The following is a 19254-nucleotide window of genomic DNA, read 5'->3' on the forward strand; positions in this document are numbered from 1 at the left end:
TTATTGGAGGCCTTTCCCAAACTCTTTTAATTCTAGTGCTTTTCCCATGTATTTAATATATACATTTGCTATATACATTCCTGTATACATCTTGCTCTGTGTATATATATTTGAATATTGTCTCCCCCATTAGATTGTACGCTCTTTGAGGGAAGGGATTGGTCTTTTGCCTCTTTTTGTATCTCCAGCACTTAGCATAGTTCCTGATTGGCTTAAAATTTAAAAGCTACAATTTTAAAACATCAGAAAGATTTTTTGAAGAGAAATATATCTCCAAAGTAAATTATATAGGAAAAATAAAGAGATTTACATTTTTGAATGTTATTTTCAGGGATGTATTTGGATTTTCAACTAATTTACTTTGTTTTGTGAAGATTCCATCTTTAGCAAATATTAGCACATACTCTATGTTATATTTTCCTTGTTACATTCAAGTTATAACATGTGAAAGTTGGAAGAAACCTTAGGGACTAGTTATTCTGATCCCCTCATTTTACAAATGTGGAGGAAACCAAACCTCAGAGAAATGAAGTAATATTCAAAAATTGCCAAGATCAGATGATTAAATGGAGTTCCAGAGTGGGTGGCAGGGATATAGAAAAGGATGAATAAAGAATGGCTCGGAAGTATCAAATAGATGGGAGAAAAGTAGTGTCATTAATAGAAATAGGAATTTGGGGGAAAGCAACTTTTGGATTGGAAAGAGATATATGTGTCGAAGTAAATATCCTTTAGGGAGTTTGAAATATAGGTCTAGACCTTAGAAAAGAGGTCAACCCTGTAGACATACCTTTGAAAGTCATCTGCTTAAAGGTGGTAGCTGAAGCCATGGGAACAGAAGAAATCATTAAGAGACAGTATAGAGAGAAGATGGCTTAGAGTTTAAATGAAAATCTTGGGGCCAACCTAAATTTATCAGGGACAGGTGACTTACCCTAAGCTTTTCCCTTCATTTCTAAATAAAAACCAATTATTTTAATAGCTTATACCATGTATGTGGAGAAAAATCTCTCTCTGGTCTGGGAACTTTGCTTCTCTTCAAATTAAAAAGATTCTTAATTCATTCTTTTTTTTTTTTTTTAGTGAGGCAATTGGGGTTAAGTGACATGCCCAGGGTCACACAGCTAGTAAGTGTTAAGTGTCTGAGGCCGGATTTGAACTCAGGTACTCCTGACTCCAGGGCCGGTGCTCTATCTACTGCGCCACCTCGCTGCCCCCTTAATTCATTCTTAAGGGCTCATTTGGGATTATACAAGCAGCAAAGACATTTGAAGCCATGGGTGACTAGAGGGCACTATGGGTTTTGTGTTAAGTTTCAGTTTACAGGTTAAAAAAAAAAACAAGAAATCATTATTGCATTTCTTATATAAGTTCTCAAATTAGGGTTATGATTTCCAATAGAATTTAAGGTCCTTGAAGGGGTAAGAAGGACCTTCTCTGGTCAATGGAAGCTCTCTGACTTTTAAAATATTTGTTAAATGTCTTTGGTGTTTTACACTACTAAAAGATAATACCTGAAGAAAAAAAAGAATACCACCAAATATTTGTAACTACACCTACATAGAGTTTCATTGTGTTGTATGTGTATAACCCCCATTCCTTCTGATCACAATTTAAGTCAACATCTCTCGACCAATTTATGTGACACACACCCACTGAAACCGTTAGGGCATCATTAGCCACACAGTAGACATCTCACCTTGGCAGTGGCATGAGGAGATGCACCTTTCTCCAGTAACAGCAGCGCCACCTTCTGGTTGTCATAATGAGCAGCAACATGGAGTGGGGTGAGGCCATTCTGTAAAGGGCGTGTTTATGTTTGAGCATTAATAAATTATTGTTAGCTGCACTGAAGCTGACAGGAGTCATTAAAAAAAGAAAAAAAAAAACTGATACTGATTAAGTCCATGTTAATAGATTAACCAAAGAACACAGTGAACTAAAGAGAAGAACAATGAACAAGTACAGAATTATTTTTGTATTAGAAACTTCATCTGAAATCAAAATATAGCTGCAATGAAGCACACTGTACCTTGCTTAGAAGCAACTAAGGAAACCAACAGATGTTATTTGTCATTATAAACCAAATAATAAAAATGTGAAGCTAGAACCACCAAGGTTTCAGTTACCTTTGCAGCTTTGGCAAAATAAGAGCCCCAGCCCCCTCCACCATCAGCCCATCTTACAATGTTTGTTTTTGTTTTTGTTTGTTTGTTTGTTTGTTTTTAAATAACTTGAATGATCTACAATAAAAAGTTCATGACTCTGGGATGAATTGTCAAAGTGAATGAACAGATGGAGGCACTGCTGCATGGACAGATATAAATTGGCTTCTCTACCTATCTCAATGTGGAAAAACAGAAATGATCCTTCATCATGGCTTCTACAATTTTATCTGCTGCATGTTTGGAGTGTAAATGACCTTTAATTACAGGTCCTATAGACATCTCATTCTTCCAACACATACCAAGCCAAATAGTTTTACCTTTCCAGCAGAATCCGGGGAAGCACGACGTTGAAAGAGCAGTTTTGCCACATCCAGGCTTCCATATTTTGCAGCTACGTGCAATGGTGTAAATCCCTTCTGAAAATGTTAACAAAAGAAGAGTGGGGGTGAGAATGGGGGAAAGGAGATGGAATTGTTACTTTGGTGACTTCTAGCCAAGTCATTAAAAAAAAATAACCCAAATGATGAATGTAAAATTTATTTAGGTAAAAACAGGTAAATATTATTTCCATTATCAATAAACAAGGACTATAAAAAGGAAAGAAGTTTATCAATCACACATCAAGATAAACTTGGATTTGAAAGTAAAATACATGTTTAAGAGTAAATTTAGGGAACTAAATTTGTACTTTTGATATTTGTACACTCTAACAGAATTTGACATGTATTAAGTGCCTACTATGTGCAGGGCATGGGGTATAAATTTGAATATTTGACCCTGACGACCCTGAGAGGTAGTTGTTAAGATTTCTCCTGTTTTACAAATGAGGAGACTGAGGGTGAAAGATTAAAGACTTGCCCAGAGTTAGTAGAAACTTCTTGAGAACAAATATATTAAAAAGAAAGATATGGAGCATAATTCCGTATCTTGCCATAGCTAGTAAGTATCTGAGGAAAAGTGTTTAACTCAAGCCTACCTATAGAGGTATAATTAGTACAGAAGAAATACAATTATACTTATCTTTTTCCTGGCTCATGAATCTAAAAGGATTTTGCTCATGACTGCTTAGCTTCATTCCTTTTCTCTTCTATGTTCATCCTTTTAAAAATAATTTTCATTGGGGATTTCCCTAGTCAAGTTTTCATATTTTTAGTGGCAAAGACATGGACAGTTTAATTATTTATCATGTTGTTGATTTATATATGCAAAGGATATGGCTAGGAAAATGGTCTGCAGAACAACATGACAAAAATACCCAGCAGCAGCAACATCTCTCATCCTGGCTGACTGGTTTTCCTCTTTCCCAGAAGAACAATATTATGTTTACAAGCTGATTCCTTCATAAAATACATTGAACGTCTGTCAAAATATAGTGTTAATTTAGACCAGTTTGTTAAACACAGTGATGTCTTGAAAGGATTTTTAAGCCTACTTTTAAATGAATGGTAAATAGCCATCATTAAAGATGTTTATGCATACACACATACCGTATTTTCACATTTCTAATCAATAGCCACCCACTGTAATGAGCATCATGTTGCAATGTAGATAGATCTGTAGCCTGAGATAACAACAGCTTCCCACAATCTAAAACCATCATCTTGGAGATGCAGTGAACTAGTCTCAAGACATTCCAGTAGCCATACCAATCAAACTACCAAAGAATCGTTTTATAGAGCTAGAAAAAATAATAACAAAATTCATCTGAAAGGTCAAGAACAACAAAGGAGTCAATGAAAAAAAATATGAAGGAAGTTGGCCTAGCAGTACCAGATTTCAAACTATATTACAAAGTGGTAAACATGAAAACAAACTAGTACTGGCTAAGAAATAAAGTAGTGGATCAGAGGAGTAGATTAGGTACACTATACCGAGAAGTAAATGACCATAGTAATCTAGTGTTTGATAAACCCAAAGTTCTAAATTTTTGGAGTAAGAATTCACCATTTGGCAAAAATTACTGGGCTAATTGGAAAGAAGTTTGGCAGAAATTAGGTATAGCCCAACACTTCACACTGATAAGGTAAAAATGGAAAAGTGATTAAGGTGTAAAGGGTTATATCATATGCCTATTAGGAGAGCATGGAAAAATGATCTATTGGATTTAGGGATAAAGGGAAAGTATATGACCAAACAAGAGATAGACAGGATCATGAGAAATAAAATGAACAGTCTGGATTTCATGAAATTTAAAAGGTTTTGCCCAACCAAAACAAATGAAGCCAAGGTTAGAAGGAAAATAGGAAACTAAGGAAAACGTTTACAGCAAATTTCTCTGCTAAAAGCCTCATTTCTAAAATATATAGGGGATTAAGACAAATTTATATAAATAAGAGCCATTCTCCAATTCATTGGTAAGTGGTCAAATGACATGAACAGGCAGTTTTTAGAAGAATAAATCAAAACTATCAAGAGTTACATGAAAAAAATGCTCTAAATCACTACTCATTAGAGACATGCAAATTAACACAACTCCGAGATAGCACCTCACATCTTTAAGATTGGCTAAAATAACAGAAAAGGAAATTGATAAATGCTTGAAGGGATCTGGGAAAACAGGGACATTAATGGACTATTGGTAGAGCTGTGAATTAGTCCAACCATTCTGGAGAATAATTTGGAACTATTCTCAATAACCTATAAAACTATATGCTGACCCAAAAATACCACTACTAGCTCTGTATCCCAAAGAGATCAAAGAAAAGGGAAAAGAACATATTTTTATAAAAATAATTATAGCTGCTTTTTGTGTTGGCAAATAATTAAAAATTGAGGGGATGCTTCTCAATAGGGAACAAGTTATGATATATGATTGTGATGGAATACTTTTGTATTATAACAAATAACAAGTAGAATGGTTTCAGAAAAACCTAGGAAGACTTAATGTGAACTCATGCAAAGTAAAGTGAACAGAACCAAGAAAATCCTGTACATAGTAACAGCGATATTGTAATGATCAACTATGAAAGACTTAGCTATTCTGATCAAGACAATAATCCAAATTTATGTTGCAAACCTTAAGATGGTGGTATATAAACACTAGCTATTATTATTACCAGTATTTACTATTATTATTATTTCAAACTTATAAAATGCACAAAGTAGAGAATTAATTGGTTTATAATAACCTGAAACCATGAATTTAAGGAATTTTTATTCTATAATTTGTCATGTGTTTAAAAAACAACATCTATTATCTTGACTTGAATACTGTGAATATTCAAATGAAGGGGGGAAATGGGACCAAATTTCTTGAAAAAGGGATTATGGAGACAAGATCTAAGAGTATAGAATCAGAATGGGATACTGTTAGGTCAGACTACAATTTGCTTCACAAAATAGGCTGTCATTATAACATAATATCTAGCAACAGTAATCCTTAATCTCTGAGGCTACAATTTTGTCTATTGGGGATGACTGTATTTGAGGTACTTGGATGAGGTGGGGCAAGGGAACACATTTCCAATTTCATAATAGAAATTTTTAGAACACTCTACAATTGACTTTATAGAAAGTTGTTTTATTGTCAACTTTACTGGAACAATGTGTATGTACCATGTCTTTTTATTGCTTTGGAGCCAGGACTCTGAGTATATACAAGACAGAATCTGAGCATGGATGACGTACCCTATAGATGTAGCTTCCATAGCATTCATCTGTTCTTTCACAACTGAACTGAATCCTTCAACACTCAAGATAATTTTCCAGTGACAGAAATCTTACTGAAAGAATGTAACAATCTATGGTTTGAAGTTAGGGATACATGTACCTGGGAAATAATAATGTTGTCATTTCAAGCAGAATTAAATCCAATATCCTCCCCTAAAATAGTACATGGATTCAGCACTTTTCATTGAATAAATTATTAAGCTTATTCCCAAAACTAAAAATCAATTCCCATTTGATCTTTTTTGACTTGAGGAGAAAAGGAAAGAGACATTTGCACCTTTATTTTTTTTTTCAGAATGAAGCTAAACATGCCACTCCAAAGGGTCAGAGATGTGAATTTTAAATAGTATATGTTTGCTTTTTTTGTAGCAGTGATAACAGACCACAGATGATTTCTCCCTATTGTTGCAACTACTCTGACCACTTACCTTAATATATTTTAAAATTATATTTTATTTCTTCAATAAATAAAAAATGGATTATCTCTCTCATATCACCCACCACCATTGAAAAGAAAAAGAAAAAAACACTCTTGGGACAGCTAGGTGGCACAGTGGATAAAGCACCGACCCAGGATTCAGGAGGACCTGAGTTCAAATCCAGCCTCAGACACTTGACACTTACTAGCTGTGTGACCCTGGGCAAGTCACTTAACCCTCATTACCCAGTCAAAAAACAAAAACAAAAAACACTCTTGTAAGAAATATGCAGAGTCAAGCAAAACAAATTCCCATCTTGGCCATGTCCAAAATATCTATGTCTAATTCTGGAGTCTGAATCTGTCACCTCTCTGTCAGGAGGTGTCCTTACCTTAGTAGCTAAAGAGTGTGCTGCTCCTGCTTCCAGAAGTACCGATGCCACATCTACCTGGCCTTCCCTGGCTGAGATGTGCAGGGGCGTGTATCCATTTTTAGTGGCAGCATCTGGATGAGCCATATGTTGCAGAAGCAGCTGGACTATTTCTGTCTTACCCAGGCGAGAAGCAATGTGCAAGGGAGTCTGTTCCTCCTACAACTCAAATCAAGCAAAAAGTTAGAGCCAGAGGGACTCCCTAATGGCACACTCTAACCCAACTGCCCTTGGAGCAATGTTACCCTGCAATTATTATTGCTGCTATCATTATTATTAATTTATATAGTATTTTATGTTTTACAAGGCACTTTACATCTATTATCTCATTCAATCTTTAAAATAACCTTTGAGATAGGTGTAAATGTTATCCCCATTTTCCTTATAAGAAAGTTGCATCTGAGAGAAGTTAAGTGACTTGCCCAGAGTCACATACCTACTATGTGGGTGAGGCAGAATTTGAATTCAGTTTTTCCTGATTCCAAATCCCACATTCTTCTTTCCATTCTTGCCACCTAGCATTTTTAAAGTAATGAGTTGATGCACTGTTAACAGGTATTATGGTTAAGTACATATTTCCATTATTTGATCAATGTTTCTTTTCACTCCTACTTGTTTCTGATAATCAACATAGCTCCCTTTTCAACCTAGCTTAGGCAAAAGAGGCTTCACTATTCACTGTATTTAAATATAAATCAACTTTGAATATTGTTTCTAATTTGTTTTGTTTTTATTCCAGAAGAATACAAGGTCAAGTACTCATCCAAAGACCAAGATAATTAATAAGAGAAATCATATCTCGAGGTAGATGCAGTATTATCTGCTTGTTGAAGGTAAGAAATGTTTGTGGCTCTTGAATTAGCACCATATTATTCCTCCTGACTTAAAATTCTGAAGGCAGTTGGTCAAAAATTATGGGAAAGGACTAGTAAGTCATTCACTAAGAAAGTTTAGGGAGTCATTAAAAAGTAGGAAAGAAGAACAAAGAAAGTATTATGACTTAGAGAATGGTGTGGATCTGAGAGTTCAATGAGAAAAGAGAGTTCCTGGTGAGAAAATCCCTCTAGCCATGAAGATATGAACATTTTTTGCCATTTATAGTCTCAGAGAGTCATCTAGGGGAACTGAACAGTTCAAAGGCTTGCCCACTGTCATCCCACAGACAGTATGTGTCAGAGGCTAGGTTTAAGCCAAAGACTTCTTGACTCAGAGACTGGATCTCTATGCACTTATACTGTGCTATAGTATATAGCTTACATATGCAATATATACCACATAAATAAAATATGTGTATAATAAATATATGTTATAATGAATACATATATCTTTTTTAAAGTAGAAGAGGAATAATATGAATTCCATTTCAGAAGGAAAAAGATAAAGTTCAGGACTTAATTTGCAAAGCATTTGCTTCACAATAGCCTTGTGATATCAGCAGTATGCCCCCATTTTACAGAAAGAAAATTCAGATACATTGTGACTTGTCCATAGAGTTGGAGTTACTAAGTGGTAGTTGGTATAACTAGGCCTAGTCAAAAAGCTAGAGTATTCTAGATTTTGCTAACTAAAATCTTTCTACATTCTCAGAAACAGGGGAGCCCAAATGCAGAAAACCCCAAATGGCCAAAAGGGTAAAATGCATTCTATAAAATAGGAGGTGAAGCAGATGAACAGCAAAAAAAAAAAATGAAAATATGAGAGTAGTAATTTTATAAGGAACTGATATGCAAAGTTAGAGAAACTTGCTTGGCCTGGTTTGATACTGGGAGAAGTACAGATAGCTATAGCTCTATAGATATTAATATATATGGAAATATGGATTTAGAGTAAGTACCTTTTTTAGTAAAAGAAAATCCAATGACAAATGAGATAACAGATACACAAATGATTTGAAAAATGAAATACACATGTCTTCTCTCTGGTCTTCAAGACACTTCATGTCCCATATTTGGGCCTTTGCAGTAGTCAACCCAATTCTTAAAAATTTCTCAATTCCCCCTAGTGCTATCATCTCCCCTCCCAAACTACCTTTTGACTGTGTGTGTGTGTGTGTGTGTGTGTGTGTGTGTGTGTGTGTGTGTATGTGTGTATATGGGGGAGGGGGTTGGAAAGATGGTGGGGATGCACACATATAATTTTAATTTATTCACTTTCTATTCACCCATTTTTATATAGTAGGGATTATTTTCTTTGTATCCCCAGTAACAAGCACAGTGACTGGCACATAGAAGGTACTTAATATACACCTGTTGATGACTGAATGATATAGAGGAGATTATACCGTGAAACAGCTGCACTGTTCTCACTGTCAGCATTTAACCCCCTCCCTGAAATGGAGAACACTCTACAGGATGGTAGAAAAGGCAGCATAGATACCTACCCTGGCTCTGGCATCCACAAGAGCACCATTTCTTAGAAGGCAACGGACTACTTCCACCTGCCCAGCCCGGGCTGCCATATGTAGTGCAGTCTCTCCACGCTGCCAGGAAACAAAGAGTCTTGAATCACAAATAAACCTACTCTTCTGGATGGTCATAAATAAGTATGTCCATGGTACTGCAATACAGGAACATGTCAATGGACTGGAGAAGATCTAGGTGGAAAGACTAAAGGAATTGGGATTACTCTGGGGAAGAGAAAGATTTGGGGTCAATTAAAAGTGATTACAAATTGATCAAATGTATTCTACTCTCCTTCACCTTCTCTATGGATTGCACAAAGAAAAGCATCTGAAGCCAATGTTTCCCAACAGTTTCAATGTGTAACATACTTGTAAACTCACCTGAGTATTCAGGATCCAGGATACACAGGGCAAGGGTGGTGGGATGGAGGAATGGTTTGCCAGGAAGGCAAGGAAGCAGGATAGTTAACTTCAAAACTGAGCCTAAACATTCTCTGGCAAGATGATCTTTATCATAGCACCATAAAGCAATTTCTTAATCTGGAGCCCATAAATATGTGCGTATTTAATATTTTCATAATAATATTTCGATTCTTTTTCTCTATGCTCCTATTTATTTTGTGCATTTCAATTTGTTTTCTTCCCCATGTAGTCCCTCTTTTTGTATTGGAGAATGTTTTTAGGTTTGGGATAATTGATGGTGAAATAATCTCCAGTAGTTACCCAAATATTAATGACTATCTTTACTCATGTATGGTTCTTTGAAGAAATTTCCTAGCTCTTGGCTTCAGGTCAAAGACTGAGAGGCTTAATACGGATCATCGGGAGATTCACCGTGTCAAGGAGTCCACCACCAGAGATTAATTACTCAGCCTCAGGTCATCAGAGCAGGCCTATGGCATTTTTATGATGCTATACAGTGCTATGTTTGGTGTGTTGACTTAAGCTGGAGCTTGAGGGACTTATATTAGACCTAAGGGAGAACTTATTGACAGTCAAGTTTGGAGTGTTTTTTGCAAGAGATTATGCTATCTGACCATCTCTTAAAATGAGAAAGCTGTATGGTCCTGAATGAAGGCAGGAGGATGGACTAGATAGTCTCTTCTGATAGAATCTTCTGATTCTTTAGATATGCATGAAAAAATGAATGGAGAACATATGCCACACCAGATAGACAGATCAGAACTATTTTAAGAAATTAAGTAAATAGGGGGCAGCTAGGTGGCGCAGTGGATAGAGCACTGGCCCTAGATTCAGGAGGACCTGAGTTCAAATCCGGACTCATACACGTGACACTAGCTGTGTGACCCTGGGTAAGTCATTTAACTCTCGTTGACCCACAAAAAAAAAAGAAGAAATTAAGTAGAATTAAGTACCTGTCCCCAATATCCTACTTCTGAATTTAATGGGTTTAGACATTTCTCAAAAATTCTAATGAAAAACAATGTGTTTTATTGCCCCACCCCCCAAAGCTAAACCAAATGGAAATCTAGAAGCGATTTGGGAAGATAAAATGAGAGGTCTGATATGCTGATTATAGTCAACCTCTGTTCATCTCTGACACCTATATTTAATAAATGAATAGTTAATATTCAAATGAGAATAATCTATCTCAAATGATTTTAAATACTTTATGCTAAAAGTCTCTATGTTTTCTTGTATTCCCATATCACATACTTTTTGGGAAGAATAGATGATTCACTTTACCCTTTAAAAGAGAACAAGAATCTAAAGTACCTTCTGGAAATTGACCCTAATACAAGAGCCATTTTCAACTCCTTTATTTTATAATTATTAACTGTTTCAAGATTTTTGCTCCTTGGAAAGACAAGATTTCTTAGTGGATCAATGTCACTGATTTTGTCCAAAAAGAAGAAAGTCAGTTCTCTAATACCAGTGACTGGAAGACTTCACTGTTTTTATTCCATCTCTTGGTTAAATGGCATTATAACAGTTGTTATAATGGTGAAAGCAAAGAATATGCTTAGACTCCAGAAGGGCCCAGTTTTTCTAATAGAATAATGAATCCAAAGAAGTATGCTAGACCTACATTGAATTTGAAGTAATTCAGTCTTGTTTTTACTATAGTTTCCCTCAATTTTTAATTTGAGAAAACAAAATTATGCATCTATTGTGTGTACATGTATATAATATAGTACAGGCTTATTCTGTTTTGAGGGTTTAAACTAATTTTAAGTTAGATTACATTAAGCTTTAGTTTAACTAAACCAAATTGAGCTACTTTATTGATAAATTCCCCATAATATCTAGTTTTCATATTTTTCTTCATTTCACTAAATTAGCTTTGGGTGAGAGTGTGAAGTACATTTCCAGAAAAAAAATAACCTCCACCCTCCTCTTTTTTTGACATTAAAAACTTGCTTTGTTGAAAAAAGAAGACAATAAAAATCTACTGTTGCCTGCTATGGGTATCTTAGAGATTTGTTATGCTAGTAGTGCATTTAATTGACCATCTTCATTGCTAGTTGCTGAAATATTGTCATTGCTAGTTCTAGTTTAAGTCTTCAAAGTATGGATCAATAAAAGAAAAAACTGCCCAGCTAAAACAATAGAACTGCCCAGGTAAATATCATCTTGAACTTAAAAGCTCTGATAAATGACATACTTGAGTTACTATTATACCTCTCACTTTGAGTTAACTTTCCCTCAAAAAATGATTAGGGAGAAAATGAATATGCTCACATCTTAAGCAAGCTCTAAGTGTAATGGCACCCCCATCCCATCAGCCAGCTGGTGAAACTGACCCCACTGACAGCGATGTCGAGTTACAGTATTGCCGCATCAAGTCAGAAAGCTGTCAAGCACAACAGACCACATCGCATTCATATAATGCAACAGGATTTCAGGCAACAGACGGATGATCTGGGGGCGGGGGTATTTGGGGGCAGGGAGCTGACCAACTTGGAAACAGCAAAGCAGGCAGGAAGTGTCCACACAGTTTCTGAATCAACTTCACAGGAGTTTGGTTACATGGTAGCTGTTTGGTTTGGGGTTTTTTTGTTTATTTTTCAGAAGAGTTCACAAACACTCCATCCCTTGATTTCCAGTTAAGTTCCTGTGGATGCTATTGTCCCTATAAGTCCCATCTCCTCCTAATGATAGCTGGTGTTTTTATCATGCTTTACAATTTGCAAAGCACATCACAGATGTTATTTCACATGTCCCTCATCACAATCCAGTGAGGTGGGTAATACAGGTGTTATAGTTATTTTGAAGAGGAAGAGACTTGGAGAGAGAGTAGTTGAGTTTAAAGTACTTGCTAAAGGCAACAGATTGCATTATTGTGACTCCAGGGCTTTTTGGTTATACAACAGCTACCTTAATCATTGAAGGAAAAGGATGTTGGGGAAAGGTTACATTGTCAGGTATATTTTATATATGCATCTATGTGTACATGTCAATCTGGGACAGGGGAACAGAGGAGAATAAAGGGAAAAAGATGAATTCTCCTGAAATAATGGAAAGATAAAATTCTCAAACATGGATTTATGATACACCAGGGTACCATTAAATATTTTAAGGCATTGTCACAAAATTCCCCCAAGAAACTTATTTTATTTTAATATGAAAAAATAAATTATCTACCCCATAGTACTTTTACTAGGAGGCCTTCCTAGTATACATGTGAAATCAACCAGATAATAGTAAGGCACTATGATTTCTAAATGGCTGGAAATTAATCAATTAAGAGGAAAATCAGGGATAGAATCTTATTTATGGTGCTGAACTTAGCAAGACCCCCAAAATAATATTTTATTGGATCCCACATAAAATCCCTATTGAAATCATAGACACATTATTTTATATCATGTTTTCAATTCACATGAAAGTTTTCACAGCACAAATGAGCAAGAATTTTGCAGAAGTATATATCTCCACTGCTATTTGTTGCGTTCAAGTTTTTAGTTTCTGTTCGAAAAAGAGTTTGCAAATCCTAAGAGGGTTTCATGATTCTCATTCTCTGTTAAACTTGGTTTCATCAAGGACATAAATTAATTTGTACTCGTATTAGAACTTTAAGCACAGAAACAGTGTGCAAGTACAGAAATGATAATGTGTGAAAGACCATACATGGAAAGTGAAACTGGCCATTCTATTTCACAACCCAAAAGTAATGAGACACCAAAAAAAAAAATTGAAGCAACAGTGATAAGCCAATCTTTTAGACAGTTTATGGTGATAATAAAAAATAATAAATGGACATTTGTGGTGAATAATTGTCATCATATAAACTTGAAATAGTAGATGATTCACAATTTCAAACAGCAACCTCTTGGAAGAAGCAAGTTGATCTCATTTAGGAAGTTGTCTCAAGTTTAGCTTTAGAATTAGAGGGCATTCATTTAGTAAAGAGATTAAAACCAGTAAGGCTGAAAGGGAAAGAAAATGAGACATGAAACAAAAATAGGAAAGGAAAATTAGGTCAATGCCAGGCCAATCTAGCTAGTAGAAGAAGACTGGCTGATAGGCCAGCATTATGGAGCAGGAATAAAGTCATTTGAAAACTAATGCTGCTTTGTGTTATACAGAAAAGGCTGATGTAACGCAGCTGTTTCCAGGTAGACAGGCTGAAAAAGGCTAGAAAATGGGGGGGGGGGGGCGGGACATGCAATAAAAGAAGGGAATGTTGTTCCCAGTTAAAATGTCCCAGTCCTTTCTGTCTCTAGTTAGTTACCACATGACAGGTTCCTAGGATTGGACCGCATCATACGAATTTTTAGATAGATGTTCCTTGGATGCAACCACGATGCATCTTCCTGGTCCCACCACAGTCAATCGGACTGTCACCTTCAGGGCAGCTTAAAAATATTTTACTTTTTAATAAGGATATTTGAGAAGATGCCTCCCTAACCAATCCGTCGCCAGAGGCTGAATGCATCCTATGCTGTTGCTTCCAAATGTATTTGAGACATTCTTTTTGAAAAGCTTAGAAGCTTCCTTTTGGATCAATGTCTGGAAGTCTTACTGATCAGAAGTACATGATGCTGGAGACCTCTGGGGCAGCTCAGCCCCTTGCTTCGACATGCGCACGCACACACGTAAGATCACACACACGCACGCAGAACTCTCTCTCCCTTGCCCTCAGTTGTTATTCTATTCCAAGCCATACTCACAATGTTAGTGACATCTGGAGAGGCTCCGTTCTGCAGCAGAAGGAGGACTATGTTCAGGTGGCCCATGAAAGCAGCCACATGTATTGGTGTGAGGCCAGACTGCGGAACAAAGCAATAGTAGTTTTACTCCTCTGCACGAGTGAGGGGCTTGGGGGCTGCTTTAGATAAAGAAAGCTGGAGTGAGAACAAAGGAGAGAAAGTGGGAGAAAGGAGGAGGAAAAAGAGACACAGAGAGATGTGGAGAGGCAGAGAGCCAGAGACAGGCAGAGAGAGGATAAGAGGGGAAAAAAAAGACAAGAAGGGAAATAGACAAGCAGAGGTGGAGAGGAAAAAAAGGGGGGGAAGGAGAGAGACAGAGAGAGGGGACAGGAAGGTGAAGAGAGAGAGGGAAGAAGGGAGAGAGGCAGGGAGAGACAAATAGAGAGACAGCAAAAGAGAAAGAGAGACAGGAAGAGAGAGAAATAGACATGGAGAGAGAGACAGACAGACAGAAAGAGAGGGGGAAGAGAGAGACAGAGAGATGGGACAAAAAGGGGAAGAAGGGAGAGAGAGATAGGGAGAGGCAGAAACAGAGACAGCAAGAGAGAGAAAAAGAGACAGTAAGAGAGAAATAGACAAAAGAGGGAGAGATAAAAGAGACAGACGTAAAGAGGGGGGAAGAGAGAGAGACAGAGAGATGGGACAGAAAGGGGAAGAAGGGAAGGAGAGATGGAGGAGAGAGAGAAAGAGACAGCAAGAGAGAAATGGACAAGAAGAGGGGAGAAGAGAGAGACAGAGATGGACAGGAAGAGGGATAAAGAGAGGGAGGAAGGGAGAGGGATAGAGAGAGAGGGGCAGAAAAAAAGGAGACAGGAAGAAAGATGAGAGATGGACAGGAAGAGGTAGAGAAGGGGAGATAGAAAAAGAGAGAGAGATGGCTAAGAGGAAAGAGGTATGGAAGGAAAGAGGAGATGGGTAGAGAAGGAGAGAGAAGACTAGGGGAGGAAAAGGAAAAGAAAGAGGAAGAGGAAGAGAAAGAATGTTTCTGGACAAGCTGAAACATTTTCTACCTCTGTTATAGCCTGGATTGAAGCCCCATATTTCACCAGCAGTTCCATGACTTTGATGCGGTTTTTCTTGCACGCAATGTGCAGTGGAGTAAAACCGTTCTGTGCGAGAGACAATCAAGTTAGTTGAAAACATGCAGATACAGGATCGTCACACAACTCCATGCTGGCACATTGCAGGCAATAGTGTTACCTCATCACAGAGTGTGCCCAGGGCCGCTCCCACCCTGACCGGTCAGGACACAGGGAGGTAACAGCAGCCATCCCACACTCCTGCTAGCCTGGACTTTCTCCCCCATAAGTAACTGGGTGCCCCAGTGCTGGCATGTTTTTGAAAAGTGAGGTGGGGTGAGGCTCTCTCTTTGGCAGAGCAAAGAGGACGATGTTGATTCTCTTAGCAGGACTAAGAAGTGCCCAGAAATCAAATCATGATTGGATAAGGTGTGAAAATGTTTGCTTTCCTTTCAGACTTTGTAGGAAAGAAAATATTTTGCTTGTAAAGAGACAAGTTTTAAAGTATCTGAATTGCTCACCTATCTCACCCTGAAAACCAGGGCCTGTGGCCCTTTGCCTAAGTCACATTTCTGTTTCCCTCATTTCTTTTCTGTCATTCTTCTGGCAGTTGTAACTGGAATATTTTCTTCTTTTGGGGACAATAACTTTAAATAATGACCTCATAAACTACCTTTGCTCCTACTATCCAGGACAGTCAATTCCATCGCAGGATTCTAAATGAGAAAATTTTCATTTTGATGGCCAGTGACCTTGGTTTTACATAGGAATGTCTACAAGCTATTTGGAACTATGTTAACAAGTGAAAAAGATGAATTTCCTATTAGTTTGGGAATTAGCAAACATGAAGCATAAATGTATTAGAAATAGGCCAGGTCCTTTCAATGGGTATTGTTAGGCTAGCTGGTGTTTAACTATGAGTAAAGCAAGGTGATTGATTAAATGCTAAGCCTTAGAAAACATCTGAACAGTTGTGGTGGCAGCTCTTTCCAACTTTTCCCCTTTCAATATGTCCGTATTCCAAGAATTGGAAATAAAATTAAAATGCTTTTTAAAGCACTTAGAAGAGAGGCATCAATTCCCCCTTGAATCAATTTGTCCAGAAAGAAAAATCTCAAAGTTATTATTTACAGGGTTGTATTTTGCCCTGTTCACAAAATAAAGAGACTGGTCAACTGAACCACAGACAGTCACATAGAATCCCAAAAGGCTTATTGCAGTTTTAAACTTTGACAATTTAAAATCTCTAACAGCTTAAAAACTGTACTAAGACTTTTGAGATGCCCTGTATTGATTTTAATAAAAATCTCTAGGATGGATGGCCCACTGAAAATGTACTTCAACAAAGCTTCAGACAGGAATGAAAATAAAGAACTGATATTTTCCTTCTAATTTAGAAAATATTCCCTGAATTCATCATTGTTTAACCCTTGATTTTCTTTTAAAAAATAACTCCCAAGAATTTCCTATATTCGAGTTGACCTACCGCCCCATAAGCACCTGAGAAGCTGAAACAGTTTATTTCTGCCTTCTTCTAAGTAATTTTCCCTTGAAGTTCCTCTGGACCTCAAGGGATTCACATCAGCATGTTTGCAACTAATGGACTTCAGAAATGTTACCTTGGTGCCCTCTGAAATCTATGCTGTTTCACCATCAGAAAATAGCAGAATAGGAAAGCCTGACTGAAGCGGGAGCATGATGTATGATAGGTAGGGTAGGAATGACATTGTCCCCAAACCATTCCCTATTTTTGTTTGCATCATCGGTCAGTAAACACTGGCTTGATAACCCCTTTTTGTGTTTCATTGAGATGGGGTGGACCAGGTTTACCAAGGCTCTGGCGTTAGGATTGGCTCTCTTGTCCAGGAGAAGTTTGGTCACACGGTAGTGACCACAGTGTGCAGCAACATGGAGGGCAGTCAGGTAATCCAGGGTGACGTCATCCACTGGGGCCTTATGCTGTAGCAGGTGTTTCACGCATTCAACATGGTCCCCCTGGGCAGCCATGTGAAGTGGAGACAGTCCATTCTAAGCAACAAAACATACAAATGAAACCCAGTAAATGAAAATTCCATGAATGTTTCTATTGTTACTTTGGTTTACAGGAGCCAAAACAATTTATGCTTAGCTTTAAAATGCATGATACGACTTTTAGTGTCCTGAAGATTTCCTTTTCTAAGTATTGCTTGGGCTAAAATGCTTGACATTGTCCAGAAAATTTACTTTTCTAAACAAGTATTGCTCTTTACTAAAAGTCTCTTTCAGGAAAAACACTTTGCGTCTTCAAAATTTGGGGGTCAGTTAGAAAAATTAGATGATTCATAAGGTCTCTTCCACCTCTTGAATCCCACAATTCCACATATTAGCTGATTATGCACTATCTGATGGCAGAGGTTGGTGACTCCATATTGAGTGGCAGGGGATGTGAGCTTTTGACTCAAAGAACAGGGAATAATCAGCACCAAAATGGAGGGTTTATCATTTCTGTACACTTAGACATAGCCTACACATCAGGTAGGATGCGTGGGGCAAGTCACTTAAACTCTTTGGGCTTCAAGTGCTCATCTGTAAAATGGGCAAGTAGGAGGATTTCTAAAATTTCTTCCAGCCCTTTCCCTCTAATGTTTCTAATTCCTACCACCTGTCTCATTTTGGGAGCCAAGACCAAAGCTCTGAGAGGTGTTATTAGTGTATAGTGCTAACTCAGTGTCAACAAGTTCCAGGTTCAAACTCCAAGTCTGGCACTTACAAATCCCCTGTCATAGATAAGTCACTTAACCTCTCTGAAATTCAAGCAAATATAGAGGTAGAAGAGATTTTGTGGGTAATTTAGTCTAACCCCGCATAATTTTACAAATGTGGAAGCTAAGGACCAGAGAGGTGACTTTGGATGTTAGGATCACAAAGGAGTAAGTAGCAGGGCTGTGATTTAATTCAAGATTGTCTCATTCAAAATCCATCATTCTTTCAAAGACTCTGAATTCTCTGAGATTGGATGGGTTGCAATCTGCTCTAAGACTATTCCTGCACCAGGAATTCCCACCCTGATAAAATTACAGGTTCTTGATGTGTGTGTGTGTGTGTGCGCGCATAGTACTTCTGTGAGTTCAATAGTACTGGAACTTCATGTATAGTATGTGCCAGGCATTGTGCTAAACACTTTACAAATATTATCTCATTTGATCCTTACAACAACCCGGGGAGGTTACTATTCCCATTTCACAGATGAAGAAATTGACGCAGAGGTTAAGTGACTTTCCCAAGGTCACATAGTTAATTTGTGCCTGAGACCACATTTGGATTAAGATCTTCCTGATTCCAGGTCCAGTGTTGTATTCACTATGGCAACTTGCTGCCTATAGTAAATATGTATGTACATATGAACTTAAGAGATCCAAGAAAATTAGAATTCATTTGAACATATCATCCATGTACTGGATGCCCAAGTATATTGTCCCTTTAATAGTCAATGTAAATATGACCACCTAGGACAATAAATGATGAATAAATTCCTAGTTTAATAGCCAATGCATGGGAAAATTCTTATCCTATAAAAACAAAACAAAACAGAAATTCTATCTGCATAAGGAGCCAATATAGGGCAGCTAGGTGGTGCTGAGGATAGAGTGCTGGGCTTGGAATTATCAAGATTCATCTTCATGATTTCAAATTCTGTCTCAGAACTTACTAATTGGGCAAGTCACTTAACCCTGTTAGCCTCAATTTCCTCATCTGTAAAATGAGGTGGAGAAGGAAATGACAAACCACTCCAGTACCTTTGCCAAGAAAACCTCATAGATAGTATAGTCCACAGGGTCATGAATAGTCCAACATGACTGAATATATGATTGAACAACAAGTGGAAATAAAGACAAGGGTGAAAGGTTATAAGTTATGGTTTGGGGGGCAGCTAGATGGCGCAGTGGATAGAGCACCGGCCCTGGATTCAGGAGTACCTGAGTTCAAATCCGGCC

The 19254-nt window shown here is 37.4% G+C and overlaps 1 protein-coding gene across 1 annotated transcript in view; it reads right to left on the bottom strand.

Moving 5' to 3' along the window:
• ANK2 (ankyrin 2) overlaps positions 1-19254 on the bottom strand; it is a 340193-nt gene that overhangs the window by 129006 nt on the left and 191933 nt on the right. The window contains 7 exon segments of the mRNA XM_043969828.1: positions 1700-1798; positions 2486-2584; positions 6648-6845; positions 9067-9165; positions 14223-14321; positions 15272-15370; positions 17111-17308. Of these exon segments, the coding sequence (XP_043825763.1) occupies positions 1700-1798; positions 2486-2584; positions 6648-6845; positions 9067-9165; positions 14223-14321; positions 15272-15370; positions 17111-17308 (891 nt within the window).

The sequence above is a fragment of the Dromiciops gliroides genome, chromosome 6, assembly GCF_019393635.1.
Source record: "Dromiciops gliroides isolate mDroGli1 chromosome 6, mDroGli1.pri, whole genome shotgun sequence".
Classification (NCBI taxonomy): Eukaryota; Metazoa; Chordata; class Mammalia; order Microbiotheria; family Microbiotheriidae; genus Dromiciops; species Dromiciops gliroides.